The following is a 27199-nucleotide window of genomic DNA, read 5'->3' on the forward strand; positions in this document are numbered from 1 at the left end:
CTTAGTTATTTTAGAGCTGCTGCTTTCTCTCCAAACCCAGAGCTTTGAACTTTGATACCTAGAATACTTGAAACTCTGATAACTGATCCCTATCACTAGGTCTGTATTTGCCTACAAAACTTTCTCTGAAAAAGATTCCTGAAATCCAAATTAGATCCAAGATTTCTCTGCTGACGATGACACCAGTCTCCCCATTCTGATTCTCATACACAGTCTGTTCACAGTTTTTCTTTTTATTGTAAACTGGTCAGTAATTACAGATTTACACCACAGTAAACCTCAATAAACAGCTCGGCCATAAACAGATCTGAAGAAGAATTTGAATCATTCCGGCTGCAAATACAAAAATTGTATAATAATATCAATCAATACAGCAAACAAAAACATTTATATAAAGTCTTGTCATGCAATTTAAAAACACACCTTGGCTAATACAGAGAGATTCTAACTAGATCGAGAATCCTATATAATAAAAGGCACCTCCAACATTGTGAAGCTGACTGCATGGCTGAGGCATTCCTGCTCTCTGTATCCATCTCCTGAATTGACATCACGTACTTCCGGGTTCGTCACAAGCAGAAGTGACCAACCACACGAGGTTTCTCGGCTTCAGAATGTTGGAGGTGCATTCTATTAAATAGGATTGGTCAGTTCCTTTCCTATATAATAAAAGGCACCTCCAACATTCTGACGCTGACTGCATGGCTGAGGCATTCCTGCTCTCTGTATCCATCTCCTGAATTGACATCACGTACTTCCGGGTTCATCACAAGCAGAAGTGACCAACCACACGAGGTTTCTCGGCTTCAGAATGTTGGAGGTGCATTCTATTAAATAGGATTGGTCAGTTCCTTGAAGCACAGCCAGAGCTCAGCGTCCTGCACAGTAAAGCTCAGACACCAGAGAGAGGGGGAGGGGCTGACACCAGAGAGAGGGAGGGAGGGAGGGGGGGCCTGACACCAGAGAGGTGACACTCTCTCTCTCACACACTCTCTCTCTCTCACAGTCAATGTCTTTCTCTCACTCTCACACACTATGTCTCACACTGTATCACATTCACTCTCTATGTGTCACACAGTCACTCACACACTCTATTGGTCTCAGTCTCACAGAGAGTCTGTGTCTCACACACACTCTCTCTCTTGCACACACTGTATCTGTGTGAAACACACTCTCTCTCTCTCTCTCTCACACTGTGTCTCACAGACGCACTTGCACACACTCTGATTCTCACAGACACACTTGTACCCAGACTCTCTCTCTCACACACACTCACACATTCACTCTCTCTCTCACACACAGTCACTCTCACACACACTCTCAAACATACACACTCCGAGGAAAACCTTGCTAGCGCCCGTTTCATTTGTGTCAGAAACGGGCCTTTTTTACTAGTGTATAATAAAGATACATTTTTTACAGTCTTTCCATCCCTGTAAACAGGCAAGTTTTTAGCTTGTGCCAAAACAGTTTATGATTTTATTGAGGGATCTGGTTCCATTCTTGGGGAGCCCCCCCCCCCACCCCGTAAACGTTCTCCTCTACAAGCATTTGATGATAACTGGTTGAATTATAAATCCCCTTCGGATCATAGCCAGTGACGTGGATTTGCACAAATGGAACAGCACCTCACCTCGTATGACCCTATGAATAAGTTTTATTTATTACATAGTTTCTATGCTGTGCTATCAAACGTTTCTGGGTGGTTTACAATTAAACCTTGACATTGAATTCTTTGTGCAACTGGCGGCCAATCCAGTTCCTCTAGTATCAATGTCTGTCTTTCTCTTCTGCTGCTCTATTTTCACCGACTGCACCTGGAGATCTGGTTTTTATCCCAGCTTGCAGTAGTCTAGTTGAGAAATAATCATAGCTTAAATGATTTGTTTTACACCATCTACAGCTAAGTAACATTGAATCTGATGAATTAACCTAAGATTCGAAGAAGACATTTCGGATACTTTAGAAATCTCTCACTACATCCAAACTTCTGATCTCTGTATCCCTGGGGTTCCCAAACATTTTCAGTTCGCAGCACCCCCTCCCCCAGCCATATGGGTCTCCGCACCCCCCTCACCACCACATAGGTCTCCCTTTCCCTGCAGCCCTCTGCCTTCCCCAAATCCAGCATCGTTCGCTACCTTCCTTCCTCCAGGTCCAGGATCGCTTACATTTTCAGGCCGTCCGCGATTCACACAGGCAGACACTCCGGGGCCTTCCCAGTCTGCCGCATCCGGCCCTCTCTGATGTAACTTCTTGTTGCGAGGGCTGGACGTGGTAGAGGGAAGTCTCCGCAGCGCCTGTGTGAATTGTGGATCGCCCAAAACTGTAAGCTTCAAGCACTGCAGCGGTAGCAGGGAAAAAAGCAGGAAGCGGCAGATGCCGGACCTGTGGGAGAGGGAAAGTAGGGAACGACGCACCGCGGCACCCCTGAGAATTCACTGCAGCACACCAGGGTGTCATGGCGCCCAGTTTGGGAACCGTTTCTGTATCCAAATAGCCAAACCCAGTTTATATTAGTCCCTGGTTTGAAAGTGAACATTTTGATCCTTCAACCCATAAAATCTTAGTTTTACTTGGGTTCGTTTTTAAGATATTTGGTCTTCATCTACCTGTGAATAATATCCAAATGACTCGTAAGTTATTTCAAGACATCCTACAATTGGTCCAAGAAGCCATAGGAAAATTGGGTACGACCTGGTCTGTCTAACGTCTGACAAAAAGAACATAACTATACATTAAATAAGACAGGTGAAAGTGGGGAGCAGGGAAGAAGACCAGTGTCTTCTCGGGTAACAGATCTTTGAAATAAATAAGGAAAATATTGGAGAAGGTGGTTCTTACCCAGGATTCTGTGACTTCAGAAGATTTGTTGGACAGATTTCAATGTGGTTTCCATTGAGACATTATTGTTGATGAGACACTTTCTACCAGATTCTGTACAGGTCATGCAGATCCATGCATAAACTAATTAGCTAATTAGGTAAAAACAATCAAGTTCCTTTTTCCTACTTTTGATATGTGTTACGTGTTTAGTCAACTTGGGCGTCATAGCAAAGTTTTATGAAACTATAAACTATAATTGGTGTTAAGAAGCATTTACTTGGTAGTAATTAGGAGTTACATGATGTGGATCTGCCATACGCCCTGTTTCGTAACGTGCACTCTTAAATTTCATAACATTCAGCTCCAAAGGGGGTGTGGCCATGGGCGGTTCCAGAAATTACACCTGCATTTGTGCATCTAACCAGCCTCTTCTCTTTTTCATATACTGATTAATTGTTTGTGATATAGTGGAATTAGAAAAGTGAATTACAATAATCGAGTTGAGACAGCACCAATGCTTGAACTACTATTAAGCTCTGGAACTCTTTGCCAGAGGATCTGGTAACAACAGCGCATCTGAGTTTTAAAAGATTTGGACAAGTTTGTGGAGGAAAAGGTAGCATGGAATCTTGCTGCTCTTTGGGATTCTGGAATCATTGCTACTCATTGGGATTCCCAAATCTTTGCGGCTCTTTGGGATTCCGGAATCTGCTTTTTTGGGGGGATTCCAGAATCTTGCTGCTCTGTGAGATTCTGGAATCTTGCTACTCTTTAGGATTCTGGAATCTTTGCTGCTCTTTGGGATTCCGGAATCATTGCTACTCATTGGGATTCCCAAATCTTTGCTGCTCTTTGGGATTCCGGAATCTGCTTTTTTTGGGGGGATTCCAGAATCTTGCTGCTCTGTGAGATTCTGGAATCTTGCTACTCTTTAGGATTCTGGAATCTTTGCTACTCAAGGATTCTGGAATCTTTGCTGCTCTCTGGAATTTTGGAATCTTGCTACTTTTGAGATTCTGCCAGGTTCTTGTGACCTGGATTGGTCACTGTTGGAAACAGGATACTAGGCCAGATGGACCTTTGGTCTATCCCAGTATCCCAAATTGTTTTCTTAAATTACAACTTTTAAAATTACATATGATATTTGTTCAGCATTGTCAATCCTGGACTATCGGAATGCAGTCGGAGCAGAACACAGCTGCACGGTTAGTGGCAGGCGTTTACCATGTCTTCATAGCTTGCATTGGTTAGCAGTTTCAACATGCAAAGAGTTGGGATAGTTTATCTGGCCTTTTAAATCACAACAAGGAAATGTACCACTTTATTTACAGATAATATTGAGTCCATATATAGCAAACCATCCTCTGCTCTCTTCCCAACAGGATTTTTAGTGATAACTTCTTTGGCACTAGAGTTTGGACATTTTCTGTAGGAGGACAGTTTTATGGAATAGTTTGCCAGGGACTTTGCAACTGTAGACTGATATTTTGATGTTTTGGAAATGAGTAGAATGGATTTCGTAATGATCACTTTTATGATTGAAGTTTATTAGTTAGGGTTGTTATTTATTTATTTATTGCATTTGTATCCCACATTTTCCCACCTCTTTGCGGGCTCAGTGTGGCTTACAATAAGATATGAATAATGGAAATACATTTGTTACAACTTGGTTATAGGTTACATTGTACAAGTTTTGTGAAACCATCGAAGTATCATTAAGAATATATATTATATATATTATATATTGTTTGTTAATTGTATTTATGCTAAATTTATACTGTTTGGTTTTTGTTACTTGCATATTGTGAATGTGCAGGTTATAAATGATTTTAAATAAACAATTAAAAGGAAAGATACCAAAATAGATTATTAGTTAACACTACCAATTAAAATTGATGCAGAAAGGTTCTGGAGATGCGTATGAGGATCCTGTAGAGCCAAACAGAGAAGCAGAGAGGAGACAATGGGGAAGTAAACATCAAAATTAAGAGCTAAAATCTCCAGATGTATTTCCCATTCTATACTTCAGGATTTACACCTGCTCAAAGGCATTGCATAGGTTTGGAAAAATGCTTGTTTCAGCCAGGCCTTAACACGGGGGATAAGAAGAGCCATACTGGGTCAGGCCAGTGGTCCATCCAGCTCAGTTTCCAGGCAGGGAGAAAAGTGGCAGATGGACTGGAGCCCTGAAATGAGAGTTATTCACTGGGCAGCTAGACAAACTTTTCCAAAACGGTCTTCACACAATGCTCCGACTGTAAGAAACAAATATGCTTTTCTGGGCAGCTGATTATCGGAGTCTAAAAGTAGGGAACCAGGACTGCAAAGAAAAGATCATCTCAGTTCCCTCTCAGCACAATCCGAGATTTCTGCCTCCTGTAGACAGGACACAGCAGGAAAGCTGGAAGAGAGAGCATAGAATAAAATTAGAGCAGAAACAGAACATAAGGCAGACTCCCAAATCTGTTCTAGACTTTCAGGATATCCGTACTAAATATTCATGAGTTAGATTTGTAAGCAAATCTAACTCATGAATATTCATTGTAGATACCCTGACAACCTGAATGGCTGGGGTTCTCCAGGACCGGTTTGGGAATCACTGATCTAAAGTGATAATTGTGTTCAATACTGGTCACCGCATCTCAAAAAAGATATAGTAGAATTAGAAAAGGTGCAGAGAAGGGCGACGAAAATGATAAAGCGGATGGTACGATTTCCCTATGAGGAAAGGCTGAAGCGGTTAGGCCTCTTCAACTTGGAGAAGAGACGGCTGAGGGCAGGGCTGCCGAGAGGGGGGAGGCAGGGGGGACAAAATTCCCCAGGCCCAGTCTCCAAGGGGGACCCGATGCCAGGGTCTCTCTCCTTCTCCTAATCCCAGGCCACCGGCGCTGCAGTCCCTGGTCTCACCTGCCCACCCATGGCTCCATTGATAGCCCCCCCTCCGTCTGCCACCGTGACTGGGCCTCCTGCATTGAAATCAGCAGCGCCTCACCTCCATGTAAAAGCGGCAGATCGACTCCCTTCGAGGCCTCCTTCACTGTGCCCCACCGGCCTCGAGGGCAGGACACAGTGAGGGAAGGCCCGAAGGGAGGTGATCTGCCGCTTTTACATGGAGGTGAGGCGCTGCCAATTTCAATGCAGGGGGTCCGGTCACAGTGGCGGACAGAGGGGGGCTATCGGTGGAGCCGAGGGCAGACAGGCGAGACTGGGGACTGCAGCGTCGGCGGCCTGGGAGCAGGAGGGGGAGGCGACAGTGGTAGGGATTGGGGGGGGCGGGGGCAGTGGGGCCCCAGGGGCGGCCTTGCCCCGGGCCTGGCTCAGTCTCTCAGCAGTCCTGGCTGAGGGGAGATATGATAGAGGTCTATAAAATAATGAGTGGAGTGGCACGGGTAGACGTGAATCATTTGTTTACTCTTTCCAAAAATACTAGGACTAGGGGGCATGCAATGAAGCTACAAAGTAGTAAATTTAAAACGAATCGGAGAAACATTTTCTTCACTCAATGTGTACTTAAACTCTGGAACTCATTGCCAGAGAATGTGGTAAAGGCAGTTAGCTTAGCGGAGTTTTAAAAAGGTTTGGATGGCTTCCTAAAGGAAAAGTCCTTAGACCATTATTAAATGGGAAAAATCCACTATTTTTGGGATAAGCAGTATAAAATGTTTTGAACTTTTTTGGGATCTTGCCAGGTATTTGTGACCTGGATTGGCCACTGTTGGAAACAGGATGCATGGACCTTTGGTCTTTCCCAGTGTGGCAATACTTATGTTCAGAACCCTTATTTTATCATCCTCACTTTAATATTCCCTTATCTCTTGTTTGTCCTGTTTGTCTGTCCTAATTAGATTGTAATCTCTGTCGAGCAGGGACTGTGTCTTCATGTTCAAGTGTACAGCGCTGCATACGTCTTTTAGCGCTATAGAAATAAGTAGTAGTAGTAGTACTTATGTTAGTATATTGTTGACTGGCTTTCAGTGGTTAACACTTCTTTCTTCAGGTCAGGACAAATATTCTTTTTCTGTTTTATTTTTATTAACCTTTAAAGTGAACCAAAACGTCAGCCACGCTATGTTCGCTAAATGGGTGAGCTTTGCGCCTCACTCCTAAGCCAGGGCATGTGGACGATGACCCTCAGTCTGTCTAATTTACTAAAAAAGTTTCCTTCCGGAGTTCATAGGATGGAATAGTAAAGCCAACATGTCAAAGTGCACTTAGAAACTGCTGTTAATTAGGCCTAATCTTTGTGTGTCTTGCCACATTTTCCTGGGTCTCAAACTGCATTTCTCGGGACTTGCGGATCTTTTCTCTCTCCACACTACGTACAGAATAATTCAGTAACACCCTCCTCATGGGTTTCTCCTTTATCACTGTGATTTTATATGAATGTCCCAGCGGATTACAGCTTTATTCTGCACGGTTTTCTCAGGGTCACGATCCTGGTGTATTTTTAGCCTAGAAATGCTGTAATGTTTATGTTATTTCCAGTACATGAGTCGTACTCCCTTCTTGTGCCTTTCTGTTTGAAGACATTCTAACATCATCACATCTCACCCAGCAGGCAAGATGTTTCACTGTCTCTGTTTTGCCCTTTTTTCCAATGCTGGCTGTCCATAGTCCGCTATCCTGGGCTGCAGTTATCAGTCTGTCACCTTCAGGTTTCAAGTCACCCTCCTTTAAATTTTTCTTCACCCAACGCATAATTAAACTCTGGAATTCGTTGCCGGAGAACGTGGTGAAGGCGGTTAGCTTGGCAGAGTTTAAAAAGGGGTTGGACGGTTTCCTAAAGGACAAGTCCATAAACCGCTACTAAATGGACTTGGGAAAAATCCACAATTCCAGGAATAACATGTATAGAATGTTTGTACGTTTGGGAAGCTCACCAGGTGCCCTTGGCCTGGATTGGCCGCTGTCGTGGACAGGATGCTGGGCTCGATGGACCCTTGGTCTTTCCCAGTGTGGCATTACTTATGTACTTATGTAAGTGCTTTAATCATTCTTGAGTCTGGTTTCTGAAGTAACTCTCTGGACTCCCTACTGTATTTGTGTGTGTGTGTGTGGGGGGGGGGGGGGGGGGGTCTTGTCTGCTGGTCCAGCTCTGGAAAGTAGCTTTTCTTTTATTGTGCAAATTTTGCTACTTCTCTATAACATAAGAACATAAGAAGGTGTCCTACTGGGTCAGACCATAGATCCATTAAGCTCAGCATCCTGTCTCAAAACAGTGGCAAATCCAGATCCTAAGTATGTGACAGAAATTCCAAAACTAGATCCTTGTCTCCCACTTGTGTTGGTGGAATCTCACTGGTGGAGTGGAGGAGTGGCCTAGTGGTTAGGGTGGTGGACTTTGGTCCTGGGGAACTGCACGTATGTGCAGGACGTCAGACTCACAGAAGCAGAAGCCTGCGCGGCCACATTGGTGATCTGCAAGGGCCGACTTCTACATGGAATGTTGCTAGTGGAATAGCAGAATCTCAAATAGTAGCAACAGTGGGGAACTGAGGAACTGAGTTCAATTCCCACTTCAGGCACAGGCAGCTCCTTGTGACTCTGGGCAAGTCACTTAACCCTCCATTGCCCCATGTAAGCTGCATTGAGCCTGCCATAAGTGGGAATGCGCGGGGTACAAATGTAACAAAAAAAAAAATCCTTCCACTTGTCAGTGCTTCTCCAGGTTTAAGGATGGGACTATATAGGAGAACTTCCCACTTCCATTACATAGCTTCCCACTATTCCAGAACCTGTGGCATCATTGTGTCCATCAACCAGCAGGTGGAGATAGAGAACTGAAAACTGAGCTGAGACATCTCTCTTGGCACCCAGCCCAGCTGCTCAGTATTTTCTATCTCCAGCAGGTGGATGGATACACTTTGCAGCCTCTGGTTCTGAGTGATTTACTGCTGGTCCAGTTGGTGTCCAGTTGAGCTTTGTGGGTGGCTTGAGTCTGCAGAGTCATATCTGGAGATCTTCAGATCCCTGTCTTTGGTGCCTCACGAATTTACTTCTTCCTTCCCTTCATCTCTACTACTACTACTAAATCATTTCTAGATGTACATAAGTGTCATAAAGCAGCATTTGGACATTTTTCTCACAAAAACGCCCAAATCAGTATTTTCAAAACCTATTTTTCAGATGTTTTTCTAGGCGTGTACGGGGCATGTTAAGGGCAGGATTTAGGTGTTCCTAAGACTTGGATGTTTTTCAGCCATAGTGGAACAAAACAAATCCGTTCAGGACTAAAACTAAGATGTTTTGAGCCAGACCTGGTTTTTTTTTGTTTTTTTTTTAATCTTTATTAATAAATTCAATTTTCAGTACAAAGTGTAAATATGCAATCGGCATTATTTTACAAATGAAATTCAAAATACAATTAAGTAATAGAAAGAAAAATTCTTAACAGCCTATTTGTCCACAAACAAAGAAATTGGGTTCCAAGAATTCGAAAATTCTAAGAGAAATTAAAGAATATTTTAGCGGTTGCTACCTTGGGTTGTCGACCCTAGCCTGCTTTTTAGGGAGGGCATACAACATTCACATCAGCTCTAGCATCAAGAAATTCTTTAAACTGTTTTGGGTCTACAAACTGAAACTGTTTACCCTCAAGCAATACATTACAGATACAAGGAAATCATAATACAAAGTTTACTCCCAGTGCCAACGCTCTAGGGCGGCCAGACCTGTTTTTATTACAAATAAGGCACAACAAGGTGCCCTAAATGACCACTGGAAGGAATCAGGGATGACCTCCTCTTACTTCCACAGTGGTCACTGACCCCCTCCCAGCCACCAAAACTGTGAATAAAAATATGACTTAGCAGCCTCTATGACAGCCTCAGATGTTGAAGTCAGGCCTTTTAGAGCAGCATCCAGGTCCCTGGAGTAGTGAGTGGTCGGTGCAGTGCAGTGTGGAGTGGGGGGACTCAGGTCCTTGTCACACTTGTGGTGGAAACTGTGACCTCTCCCAAAGTTACAAAAACCCTACTGTACCCTCATATAGGTGCTCTGTTCACCCATAAGGGCTATTGTAGTGGTGTACAGTGGGGGGCAGTAGGTTTTGGGTGGGTTTTAGAGGCCTCAGGGGATAAGGGAGCCAAAGTGAGTTGTGTACCTGGGAACATTTATATGAGGTCCACAGCAGTCCACAGGGTGCCCTATTGCTCTCCTAGGATGTCTGAGGGACCAGTCTACTTAAAATGCTGGCCCCTCCTACATCCCAATGGCTAGATTTTCTATGTTTTGCAATTATTCTTGGGGGGGGGGGGGGGAGAGAGAGTTTGAAAATGGACCAAAAAACAAAACGTCCAAAGCAGAAAACCTTGTTTGAAACAGTATTAAAAAAAAAAAGATAGACGTTTTTCTTTTTCAAAAATGACCTTCTTTCCTATTAAAAATCGGACTTAGATGCCGCATCGAAAATGCCCCTCCACGTCAATCAAGAGATCTTGTTAAGAAGACGGGAGGCTATAGGAATTTCTGGAACCATGTTGGAGTGGTGTAGTAGCCCTTTTATTACATTTTGGAAATGTTCAGTTGTGGGTCTTAGGTTTGAGGCCTTCACTGGCTCCCTATCCGTTTTCGCATCCTGTTCAAACTTCTTCTACTAACCTATAAATGTACTCACTCTGCTGCTCCCCAGTATCTCTCCACACTCGTCCTTCCCTACACCCCTTCCCGTGCACTCCGCTCCATGGATAAATCCTTCTTATCTGTTCCCTTCTCCACTTCCGCCAACTCCAGACTTTGCGCCTTTTGTCTCGCTGCACCCTACGCCTGGAATAAACTTCCTGAGCCCCTACGTCTTGCCCCATCCTTGGCCACCTTTAAATCTAGACTGAAAGCTCACCTCTTTAACATTGCTTTTGACTCGTAACCACTCGCCTCCACCTACCCTCCTCTCTTCCTTCCCGTTCACATTAATTGATTTGATTTGCTTACTTTATTTTTGTCTATTTGATTGTAAGCTCTTCGAGCAGGGACTGTCTTTCTTCTATGTTTGTGCAGCGCTGCGTACGCCTTGTAGCGCTATAGAAATGCTAAATAGTAGTAGTAGTAGCAACATTCCATCTAGAATCTTCAATAGTAGTAGACTTTGCGCCTTCTGTCTTGCTGCACCCTACGCATGGAATAAACTTCCCGAGCCCCTATGTCTTGCCCCATCCTTGGCCACCTTTAAATCTAGACTGAAAGCCCACCTCTTTAACATTGCTTTTGACTCGTAACCACTTGTAACCACTCGCCTCCACCTACCCTCCTCTCCTCCTTCCTGTACACATTAATTGATTTGATTTGCTTACTTTATTTTTTGTCTATTAGATTGTAAGCTCTCTGAGCAGGGACTGTCTTTCTTCTATGTTTGTGCAGCGCTGCGTACGCCTTGTAGCGCTATAGAAATGCTAAATAGTAGTAGTAGTAGTAGGCCTACTTTAGGGTACCTCAAGGTTCTTCTCTTTCTGCTGTGTTGTTGGATATTTTCTTGAGTCACGTTTTTGGCCTGTTTGGGCTTACAGTACATTTATGCTGACAATATTCAGTTCTTTTCCATTGATAAATCTATTGATCTTTTCTTTGAGAACTATAAGCACCTGAATGAAAAATATGGTCAAATCTCATGTCTTGGCCTGATCAAGTTTTTCAACTGCAAATTTTGTGATTGACGAAGTTAGTATTGCTATTGCAAGAGAAATGCATAACTGGAGACCACATTTAAGAAAGTCATCTTGGGTATTATTTTTATATAACTTTAAATGGATAAGTTCTTGTTTTAAGTTGGATTCCAGGGATTCCACTAACTTGGTTAAACTCGCTGAAAATACGTATAACTTTAAGTGGATATCTGTGCAGCCATAAATTTTATTTATTGGGATTTATTAACCGCCTTTATGAAGAGATTCACCCAAGGCAGTTTACAGGAGGTACAGTTTAATGTAAAACTTACATCACATTCAAGATATGCTCCCTAGTTCACAAAATCATTCATGGAGATGCCCCAGCCTATATGTCAGACCTGATAGATTTACCACCCAGGAATGCTAAAAGATCATCCCGCACATTCCTCAACCTCCACTTCCCCAGCTGCAAAGGGCCAAAATACACATTAACACATGCGTCAAACTTCTCTTACCTGAGCACACAGTTATGGAACGCACTGCCGCACATTTTAAAAACAATCTACGAATTAACTAACTTCCGTAAACTACTGAAGACCCATCTCTTCGATAAGGCATACCACAAAGACCAAGAAATGTGAATGTACACAACTGCTCCACAGACATTCAGAACTGTCTTATATAATCTGCAAGTTATATTTCTACCTCTATATACACTTAAAATTTGTATTACATTATCTGCTTGTTAATATTTCTACCATGTATATCTTTACCATGTGACCCAAAATCTTTCTATAACACTAATTGTCTAATTTCTAACCTCTTCCTTGCCCTGTCCCTTCCTAATCTTTTTCCCCTCCCCCTACCGCTGTCTACCACTGGAACTCACTGCCCACCCATGTCCTCTCCCATCTTGCTCACTACTGCAATACCCTACTCACCCCCGTCCCTCACCACCTCACCATCTCTCCTGTCCCCCTCCTCCTTCCTAGCTCTCAACCTTCAACACTTCCTTCCTGCCATTAACCCATCCCCATTCCTCCTAAGCGCATCCCGTCTTCGTCGCCTTCGTCGCCCTACCTCCCCCACCCTCCTCCGCACTCTCTTGCTCCTCCTCCTGCTATCCGCAGGAGACATCAATCCCAATCCAGGTCCCCCACACCTGTCTTCGTCCTATCCATGCAAACGTTTCCGGGATGTCTCCAATCTCATATCTATTCCCCTCCTCCCCCCCTCTTCCCTCCCCTTCTCATGTGCACTGTGGAATGCCCACTCGGTCTGCAACAAACTTCCCTTCACCCACGATCTCTTCATCTCTCATTCCCTTCACCTGCTTGCCCTAACTGAAACCTGGCTCTCCCCTGACGACTCTGCCTCAGTTGCGGCTCTATGCCATGGAGGCTATCTCTTCTCCCATACTCCCCGCCTAGTTGGCCGTGGAGGAGGCGTCGGGTTACTACTCTCGCCCTCCTGTAGCTTCCAACCCCTCCTCCTACCACAGTCTCACTGCTTCTCATCCTTTGAAGTCCACTCCATCCGTCTATTCTACCCGTTGCCACTCAGAGTGGCAGTCATTTACCGCCCCCCTGATAAATCCCTCCCTTCCTTCCTCACCGACTTCGATGCCTGGCTTTCTGTTTTTCTTGAACCCTCATCTCCATCCCTCATTCTCGGAGACTTCAACATACACGTTGATGACCTGTCCAACTCTCACGCTTCTCAGTTCCTCACTCTAACATCCTCCTTCAACCTCCAGCTTTGTTCCACCACCCCTACTCACCGTGATGGCCATTGCCTTGACCTCGTCCTCTCCTCTTCCGGCTCACCCTCCAATTTCCACACCTCAGCTCTTCCTGTCTCTGATCATCACCTGATCACCTTCACACTTCTTCACCCTCCCCCTCAGCCCCGCCCAACATTAACCACTACTTCCAGGAATCTCCAGATTATTGACCCTCCCACCTTATCATCTAGTATTTCTAATCTCCTCCCCTCCATCATGTCCTCCGAGTCTGTTGACGAGGCTGTCTCCGCTTACAATGCCACTCTCTCCTCTGCTCTGGACACCCTTGCACCATCCACCTCCCGTCCCACAAGGCGTACTAATCCCCAGCCCTGGCTGACCCCTTGCATCCGTTACCTTCGCTCCTGCGCCCGATCTGCTGAACGCCTCTGGAGGAAATCTCGCACCCATTCAGATTTCCTTCACTACAAATTCATGCTATCCTCCTTCCAGTCCTCACTATTCCTTGCCAAACAGGACTATTACACCCAATTGACTAATTCTCTCAGCTCTAACCCTCGTCGTCTCTTCGCCACCCTTAACTCCCTCCTCAAAGTGCCCTCCGCTCCCACCCCCCCGTCACTCTCTCCTCAATCACTGGCTGACTACTTCCGCGACAAGGTGCAAAAGATCAACCTTGAGTTCACTACCAAGCCACCTCCTCCTCTTCACCCTTCAACCCTCTCCCTCAACCAACCAACCCAGACCTCCTTCTCCTCCTTTCCTGATATCTCCGAGGAGGAAACCGCCCGCCTTCTTTCCTCCTCAAAATGCACCACTTGTTCCTCTGATCCCATCCCCACCAACTTACTTAACACCATCTCTCCTACTATCACCCCCTCCATCTGTCATATCCTCAACCTCTCTCTCTCCACTGCAACTGTCCCCGACACCTTCAAGCATGCTGTAGTTACGCCACTCCTCAAAAAACCATCACTAGACCCTACCTGTCCCTCCAACTACCGCCCCATCTCCCTCCTACCCTTCCTCTCCAAGACACTTGAGCGCGCAGTCCACAGCCGCTGCCTTGATTTTCTCTCCTCTCATGCCATCCTTGATCCGCTTCAATCCGGTTTTCGCCCTCTTCACTCGACAGAAACAGCACTTTCTAAAGTCTGTAATGACCTGTTCCTTGCCAAATCCAGAGGCCACTACTCCATCCTCATCCTCCTGGATCTATCCGCCGCTTTTGACACTGTCAATCATGACTTACTTCTTGCCACACTGTCCTCATTTGGGTTCCAGGGCTCTGTCCTCTCCTGGTTCTCCTCCTATCTCTCCCACCGCACCTTCAAAGTTCACTCTCATGGATCTTCCTCCACCCCCATCCCCTTATCTGTTGGTGTTCCCCAGGGATCGGTCCTTGGACCCCTTCTCTTCTCAATCTACACCTCTTCCCTGGGCTCCCTGATCTCATCTCATGGTTTCCAGTATCATCTCTATGCTGATGACACCCAACTGTATCTCTCCACACCAGACATCACCGCGGAGACCCAGGCAAAGGTATCGGCCTGCTTATCCGACATTGCTGCCTGGATGTCCAACCGCCACCTGAAACTGAACATGTCCAAGACCGAGCTTATCGTCTTTCCACCAAAACCCACTTCTCCTCTTCCTCCACTTTCTATCTCAGTTGATAACACCCTCATCCTCCCCGTCTCATCTGCCCGCAACCTCGGAGTCATCTTTGACTCCTCTCTTTCCTTCTCTGCGCATATCCAGCAGATAGCCAAGACCTGTCGCTTCTTCCTCTTTAACATCAGCAAAATTCGCCCTTTCCTCTCTGAACACACCACCCGAACTCTCGTCCACGCTCTCATTACCTCTCGCCTGGACTACTGCAACTTACTCCTCACCGGCCTCCCACTTAGCCATCTATCCCCCCTTCAGTCTGTTCAGAACTCTGCTGCACGTCTCATATTCCGCCAGAACCGATATACTCATATCACCCCTCTCCTCAGGTCACTTCACTGGCTTCCGATCAGATACCGCATTCAATTCAAGCTTCTCCTTCTTACCTACAAATGCACTCAGTCTGCTGCCCCTCACTACCTCTCTACCCTCATCTCCCCTTACGTTCCCGCCCGTAACCTCCGTTCACAGGATAAATCCCTCCTCTCAGTACCCTTCTCCACCACCGCCAACTCCAGGCTCCGCTCATTCTGCCTCGCCTCACCCTATGCTTGGAACAACCTTCCTGAACCCTTACGCCAAGCCCCCTCCCTGCCCATCTTCAAGTCTTTGCTTAAAGCCCACCTCTTCAATGCTGCGTTCGGCACCTAACCCTTACCGTTCAGTGAATCCAGACTGCCCCAATTTGACTGCCCCTATCGGACCGACCGTTCACTTGTCTATTAGATTGTAAGCTCTTTGAGCAGGGACTGTCTCTCTTTGTTAAATTGTACAGCGCTGCGTAACCCTAGTAGCGCTCTAGAAATGTTAAGTAGTAGTAGTAGTAGTAGTAACCAACTCCATTAATCATGTTATATTGTAAGCCACATTGAGCCTGCAAAGAGGTGGGAAAATGTGGGATACAAATGTAACAAATAAATGGATTACAGGGCTTTGGTATATCGCTGATATGGAGAAGCTGTCTGTTCAGAACAATAATGACTTGATTCCATTCTACATCTAAAGCAACTAATACTGATCCCTTCTAATTTGATTATGTTAATCACATTATCACTACTGGTCATTATATCTTACCTGTTTTATTTTGTGTTATGTAAATAATTCTACTGACCTATCTACCTAATTTCTTACACAGTAATATGTTAAATTAGACCATACCTCTTACTCTGATTATGATTATACCTTTTGCAACATAGTGTAAGCCACATTGAGCCTGCAAATAGGTGGGAAAATGTGGGGTACAAATGCAGCAAATAAATAAATAAATAAACGTAAACATGATAACGATGGAATATCCAATGAGCACACAATTAGCACATTCAAATGACACTGCTACGATACTAATGCTTTTCTACAATACAGCTTACCATACAGCTAAGGGGCCAAGTACAGATATATATTATATATAAATGGAGTTTCTTCTCAGCAAAACACCTGTGGACATCTCTGTAACTTAATGTTAGATTCTGCATTCATTCAAAAACCGACAGCGTACTCTGACACCAGTTACATTCCCCACATTCCTCCCAACCACACCTCTGATATCCACACTCAGAACTAACATTTAGATAGGACCAGCCAATGCCACAGATTCATTTCTTCCTATCACAGAGTTCGCCGTACCTTCTGACATCGATGCCTTGAACCTCTCCAATGACATTAATTTACCCATCAAGTGAATCCATAATGACTGGGGTGAGGGGTCTTTTCATTCATCCATGTGTCATGTACATAAGGAAATAAGAATAGCCATACTGGGTCAGATCAATGGTCCATCTAGCCAAGTATCCTGTTTCCAACAGTGGCCAAAGCCAGGTCACAAGTTTCCGGCAGAAACCCAAATAGCAGCAACATTCCATGCTACCAATCCCAGGGCAAGCAGTGGCTTCCCCCCATGTCTACCTCAATAACAGACTATGGACTTTTCCTCCAGGAACTTGTCCAAACCTTTTTTAAATCCAGATACGCTAACCGCTGTTACCACATCCTCCGGAAGCGAGTCCCAGAGCTTAAGTATTCTTTGAGTGAAAAAATATTTCCTCCTATTTGTTTTAAAACTATTTCCATGTAAATTCCTTGAGTGTCCCCTAGTCTTTGTATTTTTGGAACAAGTACAAAATCGATTCACAATATCAGCAATTAGAGAGCTTCAGGGCCATGGTCAGAGATTGGTTTGTTTGGCCCCTCCCACCAAAAAGGCATTCCACTTTCCCTATCTGGTATCGTGGCCATTTTAAATGTTAGGGTACAGATAACAAGTAACAGATTGGCAATTTCATGTCATAGAAACATTAGACATAGAGAAAATGAAGGCAAGAATCCAGTCTGCCTATCCATGCTATGTCTGGACTCTTTCAGGACTCTAGGGTGAATGCCATCTGGTCCTGGTGATTTGTTACTCTTGAGTTTATCAATTTGATCTATTACATCTTCTAGACTTACTTTAATGTGCTCTGAATAATCACCATCAAAGAAGGTTTATGGTGTATGTATGACCCCTGTCGCAGGTGCTCAGCGCTGAAACACAGACCATGTCGGTTCCATTCAAAGATATGTTCCTCTAAACACATGATTAAAGTTTTGTTCCCCTTTTTTTGAAGGCTGCTGGTACTTTTCTGTTTTGCTGTTTGGTATGTGTGACCCCACCATCCTCCTGAGTAAAAAGCAAGGCAAAGAAATTGTTTAGTTTTTCCGCTATTACTTTATCCTCCCCAAGCACTCCTTCTACTCTTTGGTTGTCCAGATGTTCAGTCAGCTCCCACCAGAACCCAACAGGCTGATCCAGTCCAGTGCTGGGTTTTCCCCCACTGCATGCAGGGAGCTGAAGTTTTCTTTCCTTAATAAAATGCAAAACAAAAACAGGAATAGCCTCTTCAGCTGATCCTGGATGAGGTGGCAGCACCGGGCACAAAAAGGGCCAGGTCAGGCCAGCCACAGACTCAGAGCTGCCAAGTTACCCAGTTCTAGGAGGGAGACTTTTTGGCAAGTCCTGGTTTTCAACTTAGTTCCCAAAGCAGTTTCTGATTCTGTCTATTGTAGAGGAGTGTGGTAGCTGTGTTAGTCCACTCTTAAGGTTATCAATAGAAATCAAACAAAATAAAACCTGGAAAAGAAAATAAGATGATACCTTTTTTATATATTGGAGAAACAGGCCAGATGCTTAAGACAAGATTCAATTTACATAGACATCATATGAACAATACAGCCAGTAGGGCCCCCACCCCGATGGGACAGCACTTCACAGAACCAGGACACTGTACCAGTGATTTCACAGTGAGAATACTGAAAGGTAACTTTAAAACCATACAAGAACGTAAGACCTTTGAAGTCAGAATGATTGAATATTTTAACACCCAAGAGAAAGGACTTAACAAGGATCTGGGGTTCCTAGCCCATTATAAACCATAAAGCTGTATGTCTCTGTTGATCACCCCACCCCTCACCTATCCACACCCATCCTATTAGAATATCAATGATATGCTTTGATGTCCCCATGCATACCTCCTACCCACCCCCCATCCTCCCACCCTGTCAGACTGTCATAGTAATGCTTGAATGTTTTCACTTACATACACTGTCAGCTAGCACATTTGCTTATTTCCGATCTGAGGAAGAAGGGCGACCTTCGAAAGCTAATCAAGAAATGTATTAAGTTATGTCCAATAAAAAAGGTATCATCTTATTTTCTTTTCCATGTTTTATTTTGTTTGATTTCTATAGATTCTACATGGAATGTTGCTATTCCACTAGCAACATTCCATGTAGAAGTCAGCCCTTGTAGATCACCAATGTGGCCGCGCAGGCTTCTGCTTCTGTGAGTCTGACGTCCTGCACGTACGTGCAGGACGTCAGACTCACAGAAACAGAAGCCTGCGCAGCCTTCTACATGGAATGTTGCTAGTGGAATAGCAACATTCCATGTAGAATCTCCAATAGTAGCAACATTCCATGTAGAATCTCCAATGGTATCTATTTTACTGTCATAGTAATGCTTGAATGTTTTCACTTATATACACTGTCAGCTAGCACATTTGCTTATTTCCGATCTGAGGAAGAAGGGCAACCTTCGAAAGCTAATCAAGAAATGTATTAAGTTATGTCCAATAAAAAAGGTGTCATCTTATTTTCTTTTCCATGTTTTATTTTGTTTGATTTCTATTGATAACCTTTAAGAGTGGACTAACACACTCCTCTACTTACTTCCTAAAGCAGTTTCTGATTCTATCTATTGAAATCAGTGCCGCAGGTCTCATAGTGCACAGGATGCAGATGGTAAAAATCCAGGACCGACTCAAAATCATCTCCCTCCTAGAACAGGACAGCTTGACAGCTCTGCAGATTACTGAAAGAAATTTATTACTGCCAGGATTGGACTTGTCATGGAATGAAGACTTAGCAAACAAGACAGTTCCTTTTACTTCCTTTTCTCTCCGTCCCCCCCTCCCTCTACCTTTTGTAAACACGTAGGCCTCCCTCATGTATAGTAGAGCTAAGAGGGACATTTTTCAGCCAGACCTAACATAAGAACCTAAGACCAGCCAGAGCAAAGGTCCATCAAGTGCAACACACAGGCTTTTAAAGTTACATCCCAAAATAATGTGATCCTTCTAATCCCCGAGTCTCCTCATTGAACCTACACTGCATTTACTAGAACACATGAGGATGGGGTTCTCTGAAATCCTGGACTAGCCTAAAACCTCCCTTCTGGAACAGGGTAACCATAGCTCTGAATAAAGTGCTTAACTGGACTGTAGACATCTGGCATGAACTTAAAATGTGTGACAGCAACACCTTCTCTCTGCAGGGAGAATTTCAGCCTGAGGGTTTGAGTTTATATTCCCAGGGCATTGTGAGATTTGCAGGCCTACCTCGGCCACTTGAAATCAATGCTACAGGTACCAGAAGGCACCAAGAAAGGAAGTCAGAAAACTAAAACTGAGAAACAGCGCCTCCAAGAACAAAGGATACCACCAGTTTACAGGAACTTGCTCAAGTAACTGCAGACTCACAGATGGAAGCATGACACACCCGGAGACTCAAACAGACACTGAAAGCTGGCCCATGCAGTTACCCATTCCAGGAGGGAGACTTTTTGGCCAGGATTTCTCCCAACCTCATCCTGGTGCATTATGGGACCTGCAGCACTGATTGCAATGGATAGAATCCTGGACTACAAATACTACACTGCTTTGAGATATGAGTTTGAGTAGAGAGGTGTGGTAGCCGTGTTCGTCCACTTTTAAAGGTAATCGATAGAAATAAAATAAAACATGGAAAAGAAAATAAGATGATACCTTTTTTATTGGACATAACTTAATACATTTCTTGATTAGCTTTCGAAGGTTGCCCTTCTTCGTCAGATCGGAAATAAGCAAATGTGGTAGCAGATAGTATATATGAGTCCCTTTGGACACCCAACAGACAGGACTTAACAAGGATCTGGGTTTTCTAGCCCATTATAAACCATAAAATTGTATTTCTCTGTTTACCACCCTCCTCTAACCTACCAACACCCATCCTGTTAGAATATCAATGATATGCTTTGATGTCCCCATGCATACCTCCTACCCACCCCCATCCTCCCACCCTGTCAGACTGTCATAGTAATGCTTGAAGGTTTTCACTTATATACACTGTCAGCTAGCACATTTGCTTATTTCCGATCTGACGAAGAAGGGCAACCTTCGAAAGCTAATCAAGAAATGTGTTAAGTTATGTCCAATAAAAAAGGTATCATCTTATTTTCTTTTCCATGTTTTATTTTGTTTGATTTCTATAGATTCTACATGGAATGTTGCTATTCCACTAGCAACATTCCATGTAGAAGGCGGCCCTTGCGGATCACCAACGTGGCCGCGCAGGCTTCTGCTTCTGTGAGTCTGACGTCCTGCACGTACGTGCAGGACGTCAGACTCACAGAAACAGAAGCCTGCGCAGCCTTCTACATGGAATGTTGCTAGTGGAATAGCAACATTCCATGTAGAATCTCCAATAGTAGCAACATTCCATGTAGAATGTCCAATGGTATCTATTTTACTGTCATAGTAATGCTTGAATGTTATCACTTATATACACTGTCAGCCAGCACATTTGCTTATTTCCGATCTGAGGAAGAAGGGCAACCTTCGAAAGCTAATCAAGAAATGTATTAAGTTATGTCCAATAAAAAAGGTGTCATCTTATTTTCTTTTCCATGTTTTATTTTATTTCTATGGATATAAGTTTAAAACCAGGACTGGCTAAAGAGTCTCCCTCTTGGAATGGGTAACTTGGCAGCTCTGCAGTTCATTAACAGGTTATCTCTGTGTTTTGTTTGGGCTTTAACTCCAGAGAGGAACATGGAAACAGTGCTCTTGGCTCCCAAAAGGCTGCCTCTGACATCATCTGTTGTTCTGGCAACTGTGAGGGAAAGGGAAAGGGGACGGAACTCGATACACTGCCTCTCTGAGCTTACAATCAAAGCGCTGTACATATTACATATACAGGTACTTATTGAGGAAACTGAACGTTAAATAGGAAGAGACCCTGTGAAAGTCATGGACACATAAAGCAGAGACCCTCCCACCTCTTAAAGAACGGGCTTTGCCCAGAGCATGCTTCTGCTCTCGCACTTCTCAACCCAGTCCTCTGAGCATCCCCAGCCAGTCGGGTCTTCAGGATACCCATAATGAATATGCATGAGAAAGATTTGCATACACCGCCACTCTGTCAGTCAGAATAAGACACAGTTCCTGTTCTAAAAATTGTGCAGTAGATATAAAAGTCATAACTCCTTTACTCTGGTCGAGCAACTAAAGGTTTCAGCTCTACTCAACAGGCAGAACCTTAGCTGTTTCTAACTTGAAAGCTTATATTCTGCATCCACAGACATCTCCCTCACCCAACAATGGGTGCAGAGTGGAACTAGGACATTTTCACATAGAACTCCCCATACCCAGCACTGACCCTATCTGTAGGCAGGCTAGACATGGTGCCAGTAGGAAGGCAGCACCTAGCAGCTGCTGGGAGCATGACACAAGGCCTTTCAGCACAGGTCCAGCTCAAGTCCTGCCATGTTCTACCTGGAGGGGACAAGACACACAGCAGGCCTTGAGCAGGGGCCTATGTTCAAGGCCTCGTGCCACACTGACGTCTATTTTGCTTCAGACTTAGGTGAAGATAGGGTGGCGGTGTTGGCAGGCTCAGTAGGGAGAAGCGAAGAGGGGGACATGCTGGACATGGGAGAAAGAGGGAAGAGAAGGGGAGAAACGATACTGGTCACCTTGAAACCGTGATATGGAAGGAAAGGGGAGATACTGGGCACCTTGGGGGTAGGGGGATGCTGGAAAGTGGGGACGTGGGAATAGGAAAGGGTTGGTGAGATGCTGGACAGCCTACATGGGCTAGGGAAGGGAAGGGGGAGGAGGTGCAGGGCATGGAGGAGGGGCAGAGAGGGGATGGGTAGATGCTGGATATGGAGGGGGGAAGGGAAGATGCTAGACTATGGGAGAGGTAGGTCCTAGAAGCACCCCTGTGGAAGTGCGCAGCTGAAGGTTCGCCTAGAGTCCCATATGCCTCCATGGAGGCTATTTATACAAGTTTCAAGTCTCCTCCATGAATGCTGGAAATTTGCAGGGAGGAAATATTTCAAACATCTGAGCTAACAACTAAGTAAACAACATTGATTTTCAAGGATATTCGGGAAGCTCAGATATTTTGGACTTTGCTGAGACCTGTTTAAGTCGTTTCTTTAAACAGGCAGTGTTATAGAAGAGTAGAAAGGAGCAGATGTCTCTCCAGAGAAGTCATAGTAGGGAGGGGTTTGGTAACTGGTGGCCAGTTAGATCCCTGTGATGGGTAAGTTACCAGAGGAGAGGATAGCTGGGGATCTCAGATACGAAGCCGCAGGTGATAGCTGATGAAATCACGTCAAACAATCTGACGGTTTCTTTGATTGGGTGACCAGAGGATTAGATCTGGGTGTGCACAGATTTCAGAAAAGGTTTTGATACTGGTGAACTAGACTGGAAACTGGTTGAGTGATAGATAACAGAAGATGTCCAACCGCCACCTGAAGCTGAACATGGCCAAGACCGAGCTTATTGTCTTCCCACCCAAACCCACTTCTCCTCTCCCTCCACTCTCTATCTCAGTTGACAACACCCTCATTGTCCCCGTCTCATGTGCCCGCAACCTTGGAGTCATCTTCGACTCCTCCCTCTCCTTCTCTGCGCATATCCAGCAGATAGCCAAGACCTGTCGCTTCTTCCTCTACAACATTAGCAAAATTTGCCCTTTCCTCTCTGAGCACACCACCCAAACTCTCATCCACTCTCTCATTACCTCTCGCCTTGACTACTGCAACCTACTCCTCACTGGCCTCCCACTTTGCCACCTATTCCCCCTTCAGTCCGTTGAGAACTCTGCTGCACGTCTTATCTTCCGCCTGGACCGATATAGTCACATCACCCCTCTCCTCAAATCACTTCACTGGCTTCCAATCAGGTACCGCATACAGTTCAAGCTTCTCCTTCTAACCTACAAATGCACTCGATCTGCAGCCCCTCCTTACCTCTCTACCCTCATCTCCCCTTACGTTCCTACCCATTACCTCCGCTCTCAAGACAAATCCCTCCTTTCAGTACCCTTCTCCACCACCGCCAACTCCAGGCTCCGCCCTTTCTGCCTCGCCTCACCCCATGCCTGGAATAAACTCCCTGAGCCCATACGCCAGGCCCCCTCCCTGCCCATCTACAAATCATTGCTCAAAGCCCACCTCTTCAATGTCGCCTTTGGCACCTAACCACTTTACCTGTATTCAAGAAATCTAGACTGGCCAACTTGTCATTTCATCCTTTAGATTGTAAGCTCCTTTGAGCAGGGACTGTCCTTTTTTGTTAAACTGTGCAGCGCTGCGCAACCCTAGTAGCGCTATAGAAATGTGAAGTAGTAGTAAGATACTGGTAAATAGACTTCAAAAGAAAGGGAACCAAAACAGCAACTGAACCAAAGTGCGTTCCTACATCACACGTTTATTTTATTCAGCGGCAGTGGTGTTGACACGAATACACGTGATATTTACATCACGGAATATACAATACCTACACGCTCATCGTGCTGGTGCTGTGCATTTGGTTTAGGTCTGAACTAAACACGTAACTTAACCTGACAGTGGCTGAAATCGCTGCTATCCAGATAACATATTGTCCTGTCCTTCCCTGCCCTCCCTTCATCTCTGAATTATACCGATAGTATCAGGCCATTCAGACCTGTTTTCTGTCAATTTTTGAAAGGATGAGCAGGGCCGGCTCAGCCTATGGACTGGGTGAGGCAGTGGCTCAGAGCACCGGTGATAAGGGATGTCAAAATTTGGTGTACCTTCAAACTCCTAGAGGGATAGTTGCTAGACTAGGATTTTGGCATTCCTTTATCACCAGTGCCTCACCTGGTCCAGCAGAAGGGGGAGGGAAGCGAGGGAGGGGTAGATACTGGATTACAGGGGGGCAGGGAGGAAGAGAAACCAGATTGGGGGGGATGGGTGCCAATACAAATGTTGGCTCAGGGTGCCACTGTCCCTTGAGCCAGCCCTGAAGATAAGGATTGGCCAATTATATGGTCATAGGCTACTGATGATTGTTTAACTGGCTTTGACTATTGGCCTCTGACTTTATGGGTCTTTCCCAGGAAACAGCTGACTAATTCCCTAACTGGTGTCTCTTTTCCTTTGTCTGTAGGTTGCTGCCACTGTGCAGTCCTGCGTTGCTGCTTCTTCCTGTACTGTCTGGGTTTTGGCCTTGGAGCTGAAGGAGAGGCCTGCAGTTGCAGCTTAGCAGTAGATTTCAGAGAATTTCTGGCTGCTCAGGCCCCTCGCATGTGCTGCTTAAACTTCACCGGCTCTTCCATTGGCACATTGGACTGGAGCATCTTCAGCACGGTGACAGGACTGAAGGAGATCGATCTTTCTGACAGCAATATCTCCAGCATCATTAATGTTGCAGGGCATTATAGCTCGCTAGAGGTGCTTCATCTAGATGGCAATCTGCTGACGGAGCTTCCAGCTGGCTTTCTGGGAGATGTTCCTGCTCTAAAAGTCATTCATTTGGAGAATAATCAGCTGAAGGAACTTCCTGAAAGCTTCCTGCAGGCATCCGACCAGATTCAAGAGATTTATCTGGATTTCAATAACATCACGACACTTCCGTCTACCATCTTCAAGCCCTCCCTTATCAGACTTGGGGTTTCCAACAACAGCTTGGACTGTACCTGCTCCTTGTACAACAGTCTAAAAATCTATTTTGCTGATAACCAAAGCAGTGAGGTGCTCAGCACCCTGACATGTGCTGGCCCGGACAATGTACGTGGCATGAACATTCGGCACATCCAGCGACATGACCTCTGCCAGTCCCACCGCTTCACAGCACTATTTATCTGCCTCCCTATTTTGGCAGCTTTAGGCGTGGCCTGCTGGTGCTGCTGCTGTCGCCGGAAGAAAAAGAACAACTTTGCAATTAGCAGGCAGGAGTGCCACCTGGCCACAGTGGAGAGAAATGGGACCCGGACTCTGATAGATCATCATCAATACATCTCATGCAAGCTGCCTGTCCCTGCTGAGAATGAGAAAAACCTGGGCTTGATGAAACCCTCCACAGCTCTCCTGGGAAGCAGCAGGGACCTCTATGAAGAGGTAGAAGTCAAACTAGGGGCTTCTGTGGACTCCTTGCTTGCCAAGGAGGGAGACCTTGGCAAGAAGGTGGCCAGAGAGAAGATAGCAATGGAAGAGGAAGTAGCAGCGGGAAGCGAGGCAGAAGCTGAAACCGTGAGTGTTACGGAGGTTCTGAAGGACTCTACAGATCGAGAAAAGCTCTACATGAACCAAGCAACAGATTATTACAACCTGGTTCCAGGAATTGAGTTAGATGACTCAGACCACTGTGAGTATGAGAGTATTGACCTTCACTAGGACTATTTTACCCCAGCACAGCCTCTAACACGCTGGAGCATGACAGAATGTGACTGCAGGTGACTGAGCACGTTGGAGCCACAGCCAAAGAAGAAATGTATGTTATCAAGGACTCATGAACGCTCAACCAAACAGCTTGCTGGTTAGACCAAAAGGTCCATGTCCTCTCATGCTGTGTACTAAAGTACTTGCCTCTCCATCGCCTTCCCTTTCCAGCTGTGTATTGGAGGCCTGAGGGGCCCATTGTAGCACTGTCCGAGATTTCCACCCTCTCGACTCTAGCCATGGGCCAGCAAGAAGCAGCGATGCAGAGAAGAATGACATGAGACTCCTTTCCTGGTGGGACCACAGTGACTGAAGACGTATTAGAGACCATGGTTACAACTTTTCCATCGTTCTGCTTTCTGAGATCGATGTGTTCTAGAATTGCACTTGTACTATATATTTATGACTTCATAACCAAGACACTGGAAAATCACACTTTGTATTAAACAAAAAAATCTTAAAGGCACTTATCTGAGATGTAAATATTAATGAGCAGAGCGGACTGACTGCTGGGTTTATCAGGCTTCTACTTGCCCAATGATCCAACAATGAAAGACAATGGCAGCATCATATAGGCTAATCAATCTATTGAGGCATGAGCTTTCAAGGATAAGAGTCCACCCTCAGATGCACCTGATGAAATGGACTCTTGTTTTTGAGAGCTCATGGCTCAATAAATTGGTTAGTCTATAAGGTGCCACCAGCAGGTCCAGGTTAACCATTAAGCAGAGTGGTTGCCTAGGACAGCAGCTTATGGGCGGGTGGCAAAGAGTTGCTGCAGTCAAAGCAAAACACCAGGTCCTGACGGCCGCACGAACTCAATGACCCATCAGTTTGTACTTGTATCCATGGGAAGGGTGGGCAATTTTCAGATAGTCCATTAACTCGAGTAAATGGCTTTTGGAAATTGCCCTGGCTGGGAGTAATTTCATGCTGTATCTTATAAAATGACCCCCATGTAAAGTAAGCGCAGTGAGAAGGAGCTACCGTTACATGACCTGGGTGTAGAGGTGTTCAGGGGACCAGTTTGGCTAGAGCACAGATACAGGTGTGAATTATATATGTTATTTATAAAGGACTAGATTTATAGAATAGCGCTGAGCAGGGGCGTAGCCAGACTTCGGCGGGAGGGGGGTCCAGAGCCCGAGGTGAGGGGGCACATTTTAGCCCCCCCTGGCGCCACCAACCCCCCCATGCCATTGCCGACCCCGCCACCACCAACTTTGCCTCCCCTCCTGCCGACCCTCTCGACCCCCCCCTCCCGCCGCCAACCCGTCGTCGCCTACCTTTGCTGGCGGGGGACCCCAACCCCCACCAGCTGAGGTCCTCTTCTTCCCGCAAAAGGCTTCCTTCTGTTTCTGACGTCCTGAAAGC

At 45.3% G+C, this 27199-nt stretch overlaps 1 protein-coding gene across 1 annotated transcript in view; it reads left to right on the plus strand.

The window, feature by feature from the left end:
• Positions 1 to 26923, plus strand: part of LOC115471977 — a 34549-nt gene extending 7626 nt beyond the window's left edge. Inside the window, exon 2 of the mRNA XM_030205980.1 lies at positions 24555 to 26923. Coding sequence (XP_030061840.1) covers positions 24555 to 25780 — 1226 coding nt within the window. The 3' untranslated portion in view covers positions 25781 to 26923. The remainder of the gene's footprint in view (positions 1 to 24554) is intronic.
• The last annotated feature ends 276 nt before the right edge of the window (positions 26924 to 27199 follow it).

Source organism: Microcaecilia unicolor, chromosome 6 (genome assembly GCF_901765095.1).
Source record: "Microcaecilia unicolor chromosome 6, aMicUni1.1, whole genome shotgun sequence".
In the NCBI taxonomy this organism is placed as follows: Eukaryota; Metazoa; Chordata; class Amphibia; order Gymnophiona; family Siphonopidae; genus Microcaecilia; species Microcaecilia unicolor.